Source organism: Canis lupus, chromosome 20 (genome assembly GCF_003254725.2).
Source record: "Canis lupus dingo isolate Sandy chromosome 20, ASM325472v2, whole genome shotgun sequence".
Lineage (NCBI taxonomy): Eukaryota > Metazoa > Chordata > Mammalia > Carnivora > Canidae > Canis > Canis lupus.
In genome coordinates, this window is record NC_064262.1 from 36,811,342 (window position 1) to 36,828,574 (window position 17,233).

At 38.9% G+C, this 17,233-nt stretch overlaps 1 protein-coding gene across 2 annotated transcripts in view; it reads left to right on the forward strand.

Moving 5' to 3' along the window:
* Positions 1 to 7,542: 7,542 nt before the first annotated feature.
* Positions 7,543 to 17,233, forward strand: part of DCP1A (decapping mRNA 1A) — a 64,333-nt gene continuing 54,642 nt past the window's right edge. The window contains exons 1-3 of one of the 2 annotated variants that reach the window (XM_025456177.3): positions 7,543 to 7,758; positions 10,924 to 10,964; positions 13,260 to 13,387. In XM_025456177.3, coding sequence (XP_025311962.1) covers positions 7,624 to 7,758; positions 10,924 to 10,964; positions 13,260 to 13,387 — 304 coding nt within the window. In that variant the 5' untranslated portion in view covers positions 7,543 to 7,623. The remainder of the gene's footprint in view (positions 7,759 to 10,923; positions 10,965 to 13,259; positions 13,388 to 17,233) is intronic. The other variant, XM_025456176.3, reaches the window with a different exon arrangement.

The window sequence follows — 17,233 nt, forward strand, 5'->3', positions numbered from 1 at the left end:
CTTTGCCTCTGAAACCGATTTTGCAGTACCAGTCTCTAGTTTGAAGGACAAAATCCAGAGACTGCTCCTTTTTTATAGTCCATGTTCCCTATTTTTTTAAGAAGTTTATTTTTTTTAATTTTTATTTATTTATGATAGTCACAGAGAGAGAGAGAGAGAGAGAGAGAGAGAAAGAGGCAGAGACATAGGCAGAGGGAGAAGCAGGTTCCATGCACCGGGAGCCCGACGTGGGATTCGATCCCGGGTCTCCAGGATCGCGCCCTGGGCCAAAGGCAGGTGCCAAACCGCTGCACCACCCAGGGATCCCTATGTTCCCTTTTAAAAAGACCTTTCCAGCTCACATAGGGAAAGGTCTATGCCATTAAAACTTTAAAAATCAGCCAACTTTTTTGGCAGGGAAGAAAAAGACTCCTTGCTTATTCCATCCAAAAAGACACACCAAAATATGACATTAAGATTACCTGTCAGTTTGATGCAGCTGATGTATTTCTAGCAATCGCAAGCTACACGGTTCATTTCTTTAGTGTGATATGCCTTTCAACAGATCTCTTGGCTGCTTCCCTACAGATGATGTACTGCAATCCTCAGGGATTCACAGACTAAAGAGTGTGAGAGTTTTATTTGCATATATGCTATTAGTATATGCTATGGGTGGGCATATTTTCCCTCCTAAGCCTCAGTTTCTAGAAGATTACTTTAAATGTAGGCATCTGTAAAAAAGGCAGAAAATGTCCGTATGGTAATGTTTCACCTGAGTAATCATATCTCCATTACCATTACTTAGCCTCAAGGCAATTTAGCCCAAAAACAGATAAGGGGAAAGTTTGAAACTGTGTATGTTCTCCTATGTTTCATTATTGAACAATAGAAGGCCATTAATGGAAAACAAAGATAGGAAAGGGTCACTGAGAAAGAAAACAAAAACCCTTCTTTATGAAAATATCCATCAATACTTAGGAAATAGATGACTTTTAGACATTTACAAATAAAAAAGTCCATCTCCCCAAATCCCTTAAAACTAAGTTACATTTATATCCAAATAGTCCCACTCAGATTATTTTCTGGCATTAAATATACAAATATGCATGCTCTAAAATACTCTTAAAAAGCACAACAAAGAGAAGAGTCTGAAAGGCTACAGACACATTAACAAATAATTTTTCAAAACTAGATATAGCTCTTTTAAGAAGTCTTTTTGCCAGCTTTTGGTTCTTGAAGAATTTCATTTAAAAAATAACTATATTGTGTTTTTCACACAACTTTATCCAGAAGGACTATTAAATTGTATAATATTTTAATACCATATCCTTTTATTTCACTTTTTTTTCTTTTGCTTGTACTTATCAGCAACCTAAGTGAAACAAAATTAAAATATACCAAATATACGCAAGATGAGATTCTACTTGGGTCACACTTGAACATTACCTTTTTACACCACCTGCCTCTCGATTTTCAATAACAATTCTTTTGGTTTGAAAATCTTCATCTTTGCCAAAAGACAGTTTCTAGAGCTTTGGAAAGTTGTCCCACTAATACGATCAGAAAATATAATGGCACAGAGCAGCTTAGGAAGATACAGGAGAGCGGGTGTTTTATTACATTTCTGTACAGATCATTGTTTCTAGGAGGTAATCTATAAATTTTTAATCCTTCTAGTGTTCTTGAGCAATGTAAAAAGGCCTGCTGACCTAGTTCAACCTCTTTTATCACAGTAGTGGCAATAATTTTATTGTGCAAGAGAAATGGGTTTTTCTATTATCTTTTGAGTTAATGTTTATTGGATGGCTAAGTGTAATTTATGCTGCTCTCTATAGATGATGAATATTGAAATCTCCTTCAAGGTCCAGAACAGGTAATAGCCCTTAAATTCAAGGCTTCAGGCAACATACAGATGAGTGAATGGTTTTTCACATTGAGGCAGTTAATCTCTATTAAATTATGGCATTTCAGTAATCTGGAGTGATTTTTAATGTATTCTGTTTAACATTATTTTCTATGTTATGAGTGCAATTGAGTGGGGAAAGATAGAATTTCCTAATAACTTGTGCCTTGAGGATAAATGAATTCAAGTTTACCAAGTAACATAAACTGTATCTGGACTGTGTTTATTATTCCACAAATAATATAATAATTGGTTTACATGAGAAAGACCCACAATGAATCCTGTGTCAGTTTTGCCTCAAGCCCACACATTGGATCACATATCGGATATCCCAATTAAGACAATATGTAAACAGAAAACAGAAAGCATTGAACCTTTTAAATATGTAGTATTGTGGTTTTACCTCAAAGTTGGAGGGTACAGTGAAGATACATATTCATTCTTAACAGTATCTCTGTGCAAATTCAACCCCTAAGTGTTCAACAATTTATTAATATGCCCTAGCCACGAAACAATCAAATTTCAGATTGAAAAAAGCTAAAACTCCTTAAATGAATCAAAGGCATATGTAAAAGTGATTATGATGTTAATTTAGCCAGATAAATATTAGTAAATGGATAATAATATATAATAATAATAATAATAATAATATTATTATTATTATAATAGTAATAAAGCAACCCAGAACTAAAACTGAGAAGACCAGAAAAGCATCCATAAATAGAAATAGCTATAAACTGTGTTATCAGTACTTATTACATTTTCATGTTAATCTGGAGAGTCAACGAGAAAGATTTCAGGTTACGGAGTTAACACACCAGATAGATGCCTTTACTTAAATTCTTATTGTGTTGGCTTAAGAAATACAGTTGAGCCTTTAGATGAATGGATAAAGAAGCTGTGATATATCTCACCCATAAAAAAAAAGAATGAGACCTTGCCATTTGTGACAACAAAATACCAGAGGGTATTTTGCTAAGTGAAATAAGTCAGAGATACATACTATATGATTTCACTTATATGTGAGATCTAAAAGAACACATATGAATAAACAAAAAGCAGAAACAGCAGCATAAATTCAGAGAACAAACTGATGGTTATCAGAGGGGAGAGGGTAGGAGAATGGGGAAAATGGGTGAAGGAGAGTGGGAGATACAGGCTTCCAGTTATAGAATGAATAAATCAAAGGGATAAAAGGTACAGCATAGAGAATATAGTCAATGGTATTGTAATAGTGTTATACGGTGACAAATGGTAGCTATGCTTGAGAGTATACAGCATAGTGTATAAACTTGTCAAATCACTATGTTGTACACTGAAACTAATATAACATTGTATGTTAATTATACTTCAATAAAGAAAATAATAATAAAATAAAATAAAGGTACCCTTAAAGTAGGAAAAAGGAAATACAGCTGAATTGTGAGCAATACACAGGTTGGAGCACCAAATCCCAGCACAGCTGAAAATCTGTGTATAATTTTTGACTCCCCCAAAACATAACTGCTGCTAATAGCCTACCGCTGACAAAGCTTTACCAATAATAATTGATTAACATATATTTTGTATATGTATTATACACTTCATTCTTACAGTAAAGCTAGAGAAAAAAATGTTAAGAAAATCATAAGGAAAATATATTTATAGTACTATTACTGTATTTATCAGAAAAACATTTCCATGTGTGGACCCACATAGTTCAAACTCACGTTGTTCAAAAGTTAACTATACTTGTATTTTAATATGCCCAAGGGAAAAGGAAAAGAAGAATTAAAAGAAGCCTAAGAGAATCTGTGGAAATTCTCATGGAGAAAGTGCATTTTAAATGACAGCCTCCCATTTTGGCTTGGTAGGTTATTTCAGGATGCAATTGCAAAATCAATTGCCTAATGGTATAGGCAAAAATATTTTTGATCTTTAGCCACTTTGTGACTCTGCAAATTTGTTCTTATAACTGATTGCAAATGCAGAGCTCTGGCTGGAGTTCTTTTTAAATCTTGACTTATTGTCAAAGCACTAAGCAGTGTTCTGGTAAATCACATGTTTAATTTTAATTCTGCAGGAGACTGAAGTTTCATTGCTGAATTTCTAAACAATCTAAAGCAGTATAATTAGTTGCGGTAGGCTAGGCTGCAGTAACAAAAAGACCCCGAAGTACATAATTTCTCAAACCCAACAGTGTCTACTCTTCACATAACAGCCTGAAAAGGATACCCTGGACAGCAAGCAGCACTTCTCTTTGTGGTAATTCAAGGTGCCACCTCTTTCCATCTTGGGTCTCTGCCATTCTTCATGGCCTCACAGTTGCCTGCACCCAGGCAACAGAAGGCGGGAAAAGCAAGTCAAAGAGGGAGACGCTCATTAAAGCTGTGGCCTGGGGTAGGTACACATCACTTCTGCCAACATTCCATCGGCCAGAATTGGGTCAGAGAGCCATACCTAAGCCAAAAGAGTTTGGGAAATGAAGCCTGCTATGTGGTGAAGGTGGGTATGTATACCTAGGAAGCACTTGGTATACATGGATAAGCACTAGCAGCTGTGTATATACTGCCGCTGTTTATAGCTGCTAGGCTATTCTTGATTTGAAACATTACATTGGTTGAAAGGTTACATTGGGTTAAGTAACAGTAATCTATGTAGAACTTGCTACCAAAGAACATTATCAAGAACACTGCGTTAAATGCAATAACCAGATGAACTAAATGGTGTGCTGATCCCATGTTCTTTTATTCTAGTTACATTACCCCATATGAGCAGCTTTCTTTCTTCCCGGTGGAAAGCATTAGTGTTTCTGCTCCATAGCTGACAGACTAAACTAATTCACAAATCAGAAATGCAATGCTAGAAAACATCTAGACCCTTTAAAAACATTTTCATTAAGTAACATTTTAAGTATAAAGGTCTCAGATCTTTCTGGAGAAGCTGAAGAAAAGAACTACCATCCTAAGCATCTGGTAAGCAGCAGGTAATGAACTTTATAGTAAATCCAGAACCTTTTGCCTATCAACCCTGTAAAATAAATATCAGTGGTGAAACAGCAGCATAAGGATAACAAGTTTCACTCATGTGTAGGCAGTGTAATTTAAGAGGGTGCCAGACAGAATGGTAGCAAGATATATGATCTACCTGGAAGCCAAGGCTAGAAGATGCTAATCCGACTCAGCAAATGAATCATTATGTGACCTTGGGAAAGTTAGTTAGCTCGGTTTCTCTGCCTAAAAAGGCAAACGGTAAGCAGCTACTTCTAGAATATCTTCTAGAGAAAGAGTGAGGAAGGAGAGGAAGAGAGGGTAGATGGAGGGATGGAGAAAAATGCACAGGGAACCACAGTATGTTTGCTACAGGAAGCCTCAAGCCTAAGAATCAAAATATGCAAATACAAGAAAATCAGGCATCATTATTTGTTAAGCACTTATGAGAAACAAATGCTTTCTTAGATGTGGAATTGAAACTACCATCCCTTCGCTCAGGTTTATGTGATAAAGAGAATACCCTGACATTCTGACTAATCCAACAAACATGTATTAGGCCTGGGAGTGTGATAAAGAAGACAGACATGGGTCTTGCTTCATCAAGCTGATGATACATACAAAACAGAAGTAAATAAAATAATTACCACCTGCATCTGAGCGCTATGAACGTGAGGAAACGAGCCATAAGGATATCATAGGCATATCAGAGAGAAGAGTGTTCCAGAAAGGGAGAATGACCAGCTCAAAGGCCCTGAGGCAAGACTCATTTGGCATATGTACAGGATTAGCAAGGAGGCCAATGGGCTGGGTGGAATCATTGAAAGGGCAATTCATAGAAAGTGGCGATAGACAGAAAGCTAGCCAAGCCAAATACAAGGAAAAATTAGGCCTTAAAGTAAATGAGGAAGAGTTTCAATTCTGAAATATTCACATTGTCTTTAATAGATCTTGAGAGCATATGGAGTGTTACAGTCAACATTAACATTTTTGGGAGCCACACAAACATGCATTGTGAGGCAATTTTCTATTCTAATTATGAAAACTCCCTAAATAGCTTGGTGTTGGGGCACCTGGGTGGCTCAGTGGTTGAGCATCTGCCTTTGGCTCAGGTCCTGATTCTGGGATCCTGGGATTGAGTCCCACATCAGGCTCCCCATGGGGAGCCTGCTTCTCCCTCTGCCTGTGTCTCTGCCTCTCTCTGTGTGTCTCTCATGAATAAATAAATAAAATCTAAAAAAAAAAATAGCTTGGTGTCTTTTCTCTAGTCTAGCCCTGTTCAGTTAAAAATAATAAAAATGAAATGTCTTAGATTTTAGTAAACCTATGTAAGAAAAAAACTAAAGAATAAGTCCTGGGGGGCAGCCCGGGTGGCTCAGCGGTTTAGCGCCGGCTTTAGCCCAAGGCCTGATCCTGGAGTCCCAGGATCAAGTCCCACATCGGGCTCCCTGCATGGAGCCTGCTTCTCCCTCTGCCTGTGCCTCTGCCCCTCTCTGTGTCTCTCATGAATAAATAAAAATCTTTAAAAAAAAAAAAAAAAAAAGAATAAGTCCTGGGGATGTAACATACAGCCTGATGACTACAGCTAATAATAGTAATTCATATTTGAAAGCAGCTAGGAGACCCAGATCTTGAAGATTCTTACCACGAAAAAAATTCTTGTAACCATGCATGGTGATAGATGTTCGCTGGGCTGTGGCTGTCATCATTTGCAATGTATGCAAATATCAAGTCACTATACTGTCCACCTGAAACTAATAGTGTTATATGACAACTACACCTTAATAAAATCATTATTTTTAAAAGAAGAAAAGTAAAAAAATAAATAAATAAAAGAAGAAAAGTCTACTTTAAAAAAAATTTTTTTTAGTTTCAGGTGTGTCTGAATTTTGTATTACCTATGCAAAAAATGCATAATCTTTTTAAACTAGGGTACAGATTTTTAAATATTGGATTGAAAGTAGCTGGAGGGGAGTTGAGACTCATTCTCAAGGATGAAGGAAGGTAGCCATTGTACAGAGGAAAGGACTCTGGGGGGAAGGAAGGAGTCTCTGGATTCCCCTACCAGATTACCCTGGCTAGTGTGCAACTCTGAGCTAGGGATGTCTCCACCCAGCACTTGCTTTAGAGAGGAAGACAAACCATGAAAGATGCCTGGCTCTGGGAAACAAACCAAGGGTTGTAGAAAGGGAAGGGGGAGGGGATTGGGGTGACTGGGTGACAGGCACTAAGGAGGGCACTTGATGGGGTGAGCACTGGGTGTTATATGTTGGCAAACTGAATTTAAATAAAATATTAAAAGAAAAAAAACCCCACCAAATTGTTGACGGCTGTGATGTAGTGAGATGGACGATCTGGGGTGACTTTTGGGGTCCTGCCTCTCCCCCTCCCTCCCTTCTCCATGCTGTCCCCACGATGGTGGAGCCCACACACAGCCAGAGCTGGAGAAAGCTCCCGGACAGCCTCCGATCCCGCTGTCAGGACATTTTACCCCAAAGGCAGGGAGAACCTGCGCCCCCTCCCCCTCGCCTGCCCTCGCCTGCCCCCAACGCCACCCCAAGAGCCTCGGGCGTCAGGAACCCCGGAACCCGGCATCCGGGGGTTGTGGACGTAGCGGAGCACAATAGCCGTCGTACCTACCGCCCCTCCGCGAGGCCCTGCGAAGAAGCGGAAGTGGAAGGTGCTGACGCAGCCGGGGGAACTTTGCTTCGATGGCACCTTCCTGTCCGCGACTCCGCCCCCCGCCGGAGGGGCTCGGCTCCGGAATTCAAGATGGAGTCGCTGAGTAGAGCTGGGCAGGAGATGAGCTTGGCGGCCCTGAAGCAGCACGACCCCTACATCACCAGCATCGCAGACCTCACGGGCCAGGTCGCTCTGTACACCTTCTGCCCCAAGGCCAACCAGTGGGTGAGTGCGGCGCGGCCTCCGAGGTCGTCCGCCCGGCCGCCGCCTCTTAAAGGGGCCGCGCGGACTCTCCGGAGTTGGGGGCGATTCGGGGAGGCGGGGGTTGGGGGGGCGGGGGACGGACCGACCGGCCGCTGGAGGGTGTCAGGGCCGCCAGGGCCTCCAGGGGCTGTGCGGAGAGGGGCGAGGGAGGCAGGCCCAGGACGTCTGGGAGGAAGAGCCGAGAGGAGGGAGGGAGGGCTGGGGTCCGGTCCGGTCCGGTCCGACCTGGGCGGGCTGCCTCCCTTGCAGACGTGCTGGAGGATGGGAACCGGGGGGTCGGAGACACACCTGAAAGGCGCTGCCTGAGGCCGTGCGGGCTCCTGGGTAAACTACCTGTGCGTGATCCGTAAAGTAAACACGCGTCCTCCACCCCCCCCCCCCGCCCCCCGACGGGCACGTAAATAAGAGCCCCCTTCGCCCAGGTCATCTGGGTTTATAAAGCTTCGAATCCAATTAGTTTCCATTCTTGGAAGAGAGGTGGTGAGGGTAAGTCCGGCTTTTATCCAACTGTACTGTCTATTTACAGAGGGTTTTTTTTTTTTTTTTTTGGGTGGGGGGGATTTCAAGGCACTTAAGGAAAAGGGCTTCCGTGTTAATTGCATTTCTTTGAAGCCGTTGGAAAAGAGACCCTGTAAATGCGTTTTAGTTCCAGCTGTGCTGCTGGTGAGGTCGCCTCGGAATGCTCCCTTCCTACTAAGTAATTGTTGGCTTTGCTTGCCTTTTTTTTTTTTTTTTTTTTTTTTTGCACGGGAGGGGGTCCGAAAAGTTACATTGGGTCTGTTGTCTGACTTGTTGGGCCCCGTTTAAAAGTAACGTGATTTCCAGTTTTCGGGACGCCCGGGTGGCTCAGCGGTTGAGCATCTGCCTGCAGCCCAGGGCATGACCCTGGTGACCCAGGATCGAGTCCCCTGTCGGGCTCCCTGCATGGAGCCTGCTTCTCCCTCTGCCTCTGTCTCTCATGAATAAATAAATAAAATATTTAAAAATAATAATAATAGGGGCAGCCCGGGTGGCTCAGCGGTTTAGCGCCGCCTTCAGGTCAGGGCGTGACCCTGGTGACCCGGGATCGAGTCCCGCGTCGAGCTCCCTGCATGGAGCCTGCTTCTCCCTCTGCCTGTGTCTCTGCCTCTCTCTCTCTATGTCTCTCATGAATAAATGAACAAAATCTTTAAAAAAAAAAAAAAAACTATTTTAAAAAATAATAATAATAAAAATAAAAGTAACATAATTTCCAGTTTTCTAGCAATTGACCCTCCATGCTTTACTCCTTTAGGCTTTACTTTTGGCAGATGATCTGTCAACGTCTGTTGGATTGATTTCATAAACAAGTCACATTCACATTTCAGTGAAAAATGAAATACTACTAACAAAACCCTGAAAGATTATCGTAATGTGCCCTTTACGGTATAAAACAGACTCATAGGCTATATTTAAACAGTAATTGTATGAAAATCATTTGACGTTTATAAACACTTAACTCAGATGAAGAGAGCTTTCAGGATCCTCTTGCTTTTTTACCTTATCTTCTTTCTTTCCCCTCCTGGAAGAAGAGGTATGGAAAACCACAAAGAGCAAACTTACAGATTTTTATTCTTATTTTTAAGTTTTTTTGCTTTTTTTTTTTTTTTTTTTTTTTAGTGTAGCTGTTTTAGACATTGCCTTAGTTTGAATTGTTCTGAATCATTTTTCTTTATTTGGTCTGCATATAAATTTGTGAGATGTGAATTGCAGACAAATGATGAAGACTTGGGGGCAGGAACTTATGACTAACACTCATATTTCTAGTTTTTCACAGACTTTCAGAATTGTAGAATTCTGATTGTAGAGTCCTGCTTTAAATATGAAATACAAATTATATCTATCTGGATTGAAAAAGAAGCTGTTCGTTTGGTTAATGGCCCATAGAGCATAACCAAAATCTTTTGTATTTTTATTTTACAGTGAGTTGTAACTTTGCACAGTGTTGTTTGAGCAAGTTTTCTTTCACTGTGAGACCGTAGATTGCCAATTTCTTTTTTAATAATTTAACATTTGAAAGGCAAGAAAAAGCCTGTGAATCCTTAGGAAGGAAAAGTTTTTATGATGATGTTTATGATAGGGCAATACTCTCAGCATGTTAAATATTTTTTAAATGTTTTTATCCCAACAAACCCAATTTGATATGACTAGCATTTAAAGTTTTCTAACAGTTTGTGGATTGCATTAAAATACATCACTTCTACCTAAGCTGTGAACTGCCACTAATATAGTTATTTGGGTTTTTTTAAAAACATTGTGTCTAACACCTAAATACACTTGTCACAGCGAATGAAAGATAATGAGTTGTACTTTTAATCAAGATGTTTCTTATTCTTAAAATGTTTTAGTTATACATTTTATAATAATTACCTTAAGGCAGAGTATAGCTTCAGGTTTCATGATTCTTCAACAAAGGTTTAAGAATAAAAAATTGTGTTCGACAGTATTTCTTAACAAACCACAAAATTTGCTATTCATCAAAATATACCCAAATCGTCCAATGATGAAGCAAAGTATCCTAGGATATAATGTTTTCTTTTTTTTCCTTCCCTAATAACTTTGATAAACTTTAAAAGTGAAGGAATTGCAGTATACAGAAGCTTGGCTTTAAAATTTAAAAATCGGAGGAAGACATTTTAGCTTCAGAAAGGGAAAGTGGGGTGCCTGGGTGTCTCGCTTAAGCATCCAACTCTTAGTTTAGGCTCTGGTCATGACCTCAGGATTGTGAGAGTCTGCTTGAGATTTTCTCCCTCTGCCCCACCCCATGTGCACATGCACACTTGCACTCTCTCAAATAATATTTAGAAGGGGGGGGGCTAATTCTAAGATTTTTCACCCTAAAATTTAAAAAAGAAAAATGCTACAGACAACAGACATGTTGCAGATTGAACATTGTGGATACATTAGTATACATCAAGAGCACAGAAAGGTTACAAAAGAAACTGGTAACACTAGTTTGTAGAGTAAGAGACTTACTTGACCTGTTCTAAAGGAACTAATTTTAAAATAAGTTAAGTTCATCCTAAATATGAAGTATTTCTTCTCCATTAGGATCATTTGGGGTTGGATTATGAGGGGAAAAACTAATGACCTCATTGTCTGTTATAGGAGAAGACTGATATAGAAGGGACCTTATTTGTATATCGAAGGTAAGCTTTTTTTAAAAAATGCTACATATGTATTTTTGGTTCAGCCTTGTTGTCTTTGCAACCTTCCTCCTAGACCCTCTTCATCCATTTCTAGCTGGGAAATCTTAACCAAATTATGTCCCTTCTTTGGGCTTTCCTGTGATTCAGAATAAACAGAGCTAGAATTTAGGAACCTAGCAAAGCTATCTCAAAATAGAAAACATTTTCTAGTAATGAGTGAGTCTAAAACAGATGCCTTCTTCCCCTGTACTAAACATATGTAAAGAAAGAAAAATATAATTCATAAACTACCTATAAAATAATGTAGTTGAAAGGTCAGTCTATTATATGTAGTTACTAAATGAGTCATCTTCTTACAATTCTGGTTCTGTCCCTTTTCTGACCCCCTCCCTGCCAAGAAAGTTCTGGACTGTGTACAGTGTCTTTAGTAATGTGTCATCTTAGTTTGAGAATCCATTAGGAAGCCTAGACTATACAATTGCACATTTTTTATTTTCAACTTTCCTGCAAGTTGATTATCTAAAACGTGATTGGTTTGCAAATTGAACCCTTTGTTTTATTAAGCAACTTTTGTGTCCTAACTGTAACTCACGGTAAAGGATAGTCATGGAATTCCTTGTTTTCCTGGATCTCCCTTAGGGCTTGCTCTGACTACAACTGGTTCCTCCCCATGGTTCCTAATATTTAGGGATTCAGCAGAAATTATTACTGATATCTGTTCCTCCCCACATTTTTTTTATTGAGTTATTTTTAAAGGATTACCTTTTTCCATTGATGGTAACAAGAATTTGTCAAATATTCCTCTAAATATTGGTGTACAGATTTAAGATCTTATCTAAACACACTGATTTTTCCTTCCTTTATAAGTAAGTGCTTAGATATTACATAGTAACTATAGAAGCTCATCATTCTTTGCTACTTTGTTCCTTGTCCTTCATCTTTCTCCTTTAAAAAATGGGGGAGTGGTGGCCTTTACCCTTCACCTACTTTATTATTTTTTATTACCTCTATAAATCTCTAGAAACTCATCAGTTGTTGTTAGAATCTTGGTATCTTTGTTATTTGGAAAGTACTTTCCTGCCCTCATTGTAACAGTATGGTACAGATCCACTGGTTGTAGAAAATACAAAATTTAGTAGAATAAATTATTTGACTTAATTAAATTCATGGAGGCTTATAGAGTATTGATCTTAATAAAAAATTTGGGGAAATATGAGAACATTTATGTACCTTGGATAAAGGTGTGCTACAATGTAAGAATATTGTTTTGCAGAGACCTTACTGTAGAAGAAGCCTGGATTTGGAGTCAGAAAACCTAAAGCTGCATTCTGGTCACAGTATTTGTGTGACTTTGGGCAAAGGCCTTAATCATTCTGAGTTTATTTCCTAATCTGTAGTGTAGGATTCTAAAATCTCCCCCATGTACACAGAGAAATGATTGATAAACTATGAAGTATTATATATGTTTGAAGAGTGTCTAGAGGATCATGTACTGAATCACTGATATGAGAACCAAAGATGTTTGTTATCGTAGAATTCAAGGCATTTTCTATTTAACTCAGGAGAACTATGGGAAGACCTATTTGGTGTAAGAAAAAAAATCATAAGTATAGTGGACAGTTATTATTAAAACCAAGTCTATACTGTGTTTAAAATAAGTGATATTTTTGTTGAACACAAGTGTTTATTAAACATCTAGTACGTGTCTGTCTTAGGATATATCTGGAAAAAATAAGACAAAACGTGTTTGCATGGAGTTTACATTTTAGGGGAGAAAGACAATAAATATGAGAAATAAGTAAGTGGTATAGAAAAAAAGAGGAGAGTTGGAGGTATTGAACTTGAGAGCAGACTGGGATCCTGAGAAAGAGTAATTCTGTGGTAAGTGTCTTTGAAAAAGTCACATTTGAAGAAAAGCATGTGGAGGGGTAAGATAACTAGATTCTGGGCAAGTGGTCCGGACAGAGGTCTTTAGGTAGAAGCGAGAGAGTGACAAGCTCAGTGTGGTTAGAGCAGAAGCAAGGGAAGAGGCAGAGGAGGTGAAGGCAAAGAGAGCACCTATCAGCCAAAGCTTTAGTGGCCTTAGTAAGGGCATTGGCCTTTACTCTGGGGGACTAAGTCCTTGGAAATGTCTGAAAAGAGAAGGGATATGATCTCACTTGAATTTTTTGTTTACAGATTTTAAGTGTCAACAATATTTAATGTAGTTATTTTTTGAAATGGAAATAAAGAAGTAGCTAACATTTCTGCAAATTAAACAGTGATTACAGGGTTTTTTCTTCTGTCAAATCTAAGGTCAGCCTCACCTTACCATGGTTTTACCATTGTGAATCGACTGAATATGCACAATCTGGTTGAACCAGTGAATAAAGATTTGGAATTTCAGCTCCATGAACCATTTCTTCTGTATAGAAATGCAAGCTGTAAGTATGCCTGTTTTATTATGATTCATATATTTACAATTAAAATTGAATGACTATAGCTTCTATCATCACATTATTGCTGGAGTTTCAAGTACAATAAAAAAATAATCTATACTCTTAGGGATATAAAAGAGATTTTTACTAAGACTTTACTTTTATAGACCTTTTAAATTGGGCTTCTAAAATTGAAACACTCTTATATACGGTAACTTTTTGTATTGTTGTAGTTAAATATACTCTTCCATATAATAGCATTATATTATACTCCTGTTGCTTGTTTTATGAAAATAAGTTTCACCCTTTGTTTTGGTTGTGACACTGAATTATTGGCTACCCATGCCCTTGAGCAACAGAACTTAGTTTGAGAGAGACAGGATGGGGACTGATATTTCTATCCACAAAGAAAGTACTATCTTTGCCCTTGTAGTGATATTTTTCAATGTGTTTATTGAGTATCTACTGTGAACAAGTTCTGGGCCAAGAGCTATTGTACTTTAATGTTAATACAATAACCTGTGTGGGACGAGACAAGCAGTTAGGTGAGCTGAGACTCAGAGGTGAGTGGCAGCTCTCCAGTTGGAGAGTGAGGATGATGACCCTTTTTTCTGTTCCCTATTCCAGGGTCCTTTCAGGCATTTTACAGACTTTTGAGAAGGGTTGCATACAGTCCACAAAGTTAGAATGGCCCTTTCAAGAAGTTAAGATACAAAAAAAGTATCCTCAGGTCCTGTATTTCAGCATGGGTGTTGAAGGTATGAGTGTTTGAGACAGAAGAGAGACTGACACTGACTGTGGGTAGGTCGGAGCTGGTTATAGTAGTAGAGTGACTGTAACTATCATCCATGGAGATAGCTGGAGAAATGTTACTTCTCACTTAAAAAGGAAAAGTGAGGGACACCTGGATGGCTCAGCGGTTTAGCCCCTACCTTTGGCTCAGGGCGTGATCCTGGAGCCCCAGGATCAAGTCCCACATCAGGCTCCCTGTATGGAGCTTGCTTCTCCCTCTGCCTAGGTCTCTGCCTCTCTCTCTCTCTCTCTCTCTGTCTCTCATGAATAAATAAAAATAAAATTAAAAAAAGAAAAAAAAAAAGGAACAGTGACTACAAAAAATAAAAAAAGGAAAAGTTACTGTTTGGATTTCACTTGACTACAAGGTAACTAGTACCAGAGGAATGTCTTTGGTATGAAGTATAAGAAGCTCTGGAAATTCTGCATCTTTTAGTTCCCTGAATGAGGAATGGTCAGGCCTATTTCAGAGCCGGAAGTCCCAAATTCTTCCCTACAGCTCACTTTTTTTTTTTAATTTTAATTTTTTCACATTTTAAATATCTAAGTAAAATAGTCTCTTGATTTTTCAGTGAACTGTTTGTCCAGATAATTCTCTGAGATTTTAACTTCTGGCACCATATTGGAAATGCTTTTTAATACCTTAAGTTCAGATGGACTTATTTAAATTAATGTTAACAATAGAATTACTTCAGATGGCAGTTTTCTTTGTGCTGAACATTCTGTTAAAGGGGAAATTCTGCATTGGAACACAGATCCATATTTTTTTTTAAGGGACAGTGGCTTAATTCTACTCTTTACTACCTGGAAACCTAATCTAGCTATTGCTTCTAAGAAAGGTTTGATTATTAAAGTAGTCAGGAGGGCACCTGGGTGGCTCAGTTGGTTAAGCATCTGCCTCCAGTCAGGTCATGATCCCAGAGTCCTGGGATCGAGCCCCACATTAGGCTCTGTGCTCTTTGGGGAGCCTGCTTCTCCCTCTCCCTCTGCTACTCCCCCTGCTTGTCCTCTCTCTCTCTCTCTCTCTAATAAATAAATAAAATCTTTAAAAAAAAATTTGTAAAAGGTAGTCAGGAAAATTATCAGACTTATGGATTCAATTATTTAGTATAAGCCTGATATGAATCATAGTATTTCTTACACAAGCAAACGTTCCTGTGTAGTTAAAAGTGCAACATAACATAAATATAATTAAATCATGACTAATCAGGACGCTTGGGTTAGTCAGTTAAGTGTCTGCCTTTGGTTCAGGTCATGATCCCAAGGTCTGGGAGCAATCCCCATGTCTGGCTCCCTGCTCAGCAGGGAGTCTGTCTCTCCCTCTTCCCTTCCCCTCGCTCATGCTTTCTCTCTTTTTAATATATTTTTTAAAAATAAAATAAATCATGACTAATCAAAACTTAAGTAATCAGAGCCTCAGTTATCTGGAAATATTTCTATAGTCCATGTGTGGAAGAAATGAAGGCAAATTATAAGAAAATAAGCTAATATTAGGTTTCATTTTGTAAGAATCTAGCAAATATCGCGAATGTTAATAGGGGGTCAGCATTAAAAAGTCAATTTTCTGTTACTTTAACTCCACTCTACTATCATAGATTAATTTGTTGTCATAAAACCTGAAACCATCAGGAGTGTTTATTATGTTAATTAGAATATTCTTGAGCAGAAAGGTACATTAACACATTTTATTTTAGAAAGATTTTCAATAAGAAGTGAAAATAAAAGTTTTCTTGAACAGAAAACTCACTTAACAAGGTTGTCCAGTTCCCCGGTTAATTGAGGCACTGAATCATCTTCTAAGGGGCCATACAGTTTCTGGTATTGCTAATTAGAAATTCAGTAGCACATCAGCTTGTTTTCAGACTAGAGAAAGGCCTGAAAAGGTCAAGTACAACACTGTGGGCATATTAGAAACAGTCTACAAGAGGAGCTTGGGGAAGGTATTTAAAGGAACAGCTGTATTGGGGAGAAGTGACAGCATAAAGTGATTCTGGGAGTGTGAAGGCCTCTCTCGAGTATATGTTTTGTCTGCCTAGTCTTAAATGTGGAAAATAGTCCTGTCAGGTCTGCAAGCTGTTGAGTTGTTAAGGGATTTGTTCTTTAAACAAAAAGTTAATTAGTGTCTGAGTGTGTATACAGGTAATTATACCTGATTCTGTAGCTGCTCTGTCATTTTCTTGTGAGAAATACCGCTGAGACATCTGACCCATTTTACTCATGGCCCCTTCAGATCCAGCTTCTTTCACTCAAGTCAATTTTTAGTTAATAGGAAATTGAACTATAATTTTTCCAGTTCTAAATTGTTTTGATTTGATTTTTTGGTTTTTATGTATATAATTTCTCCCACCCCCAAAAGGAAAAGTAAAATATTCCAGAGAAAATGCTTATACTAGCCAGAGTCTTAGATTTGATGATTCTGTTGAATATTTTGGAAGCTATATATGTTTCTATACTGATCAAGAAAGAGCCTTTCAGCAGCCAGGAGACTGCAATGGGGGTTGGGAAGATTGCAGATTCTGTAGTTAATTAAGCAAAAGTGTGGTTCCTAACACCCTATTTCTGACTTACATTGAGGAAACAAGAGTCCCAGAGAAGTTAAGAACTTGCTCAAGAGTCACAAGGATGCGTCGCCTGGGCGGCTCAGCATTTGAGCATCTGTCTTTGGCTCAGGGTGTGATCCTGGGGTCCCAGGATCAAGTCCCATATCGGGCTTCCTACATGGAGCCTGCTTCTTCCTCTGCCTATGTCTCTGCCCTCCCCCGCCCCCCGTGTCTCTCATGAATAAATAAATAAAATATTTTTTTAAAAAGTCACAAAGAGGGCAGCCCGGGTGGCTCAGTGGTCCAGCGCCGCCTTTGGCTCAGGGCATGATCCTGGAGACCCAGTATCAAGTCCCGCGTCGGGTTCCCTACATGGGTGGGGCCTGCTTCTCCCTCTACCCGTGCCTCTGCCTCTCTTTCTCTGTCTCTCTCATGAATGAATAAATAAAAAAATATTTCTTTTAAAAAGTCACAAAGCTTATAAGTGACATAGGCAGCATTCAAGTCTTCGAAATCCATA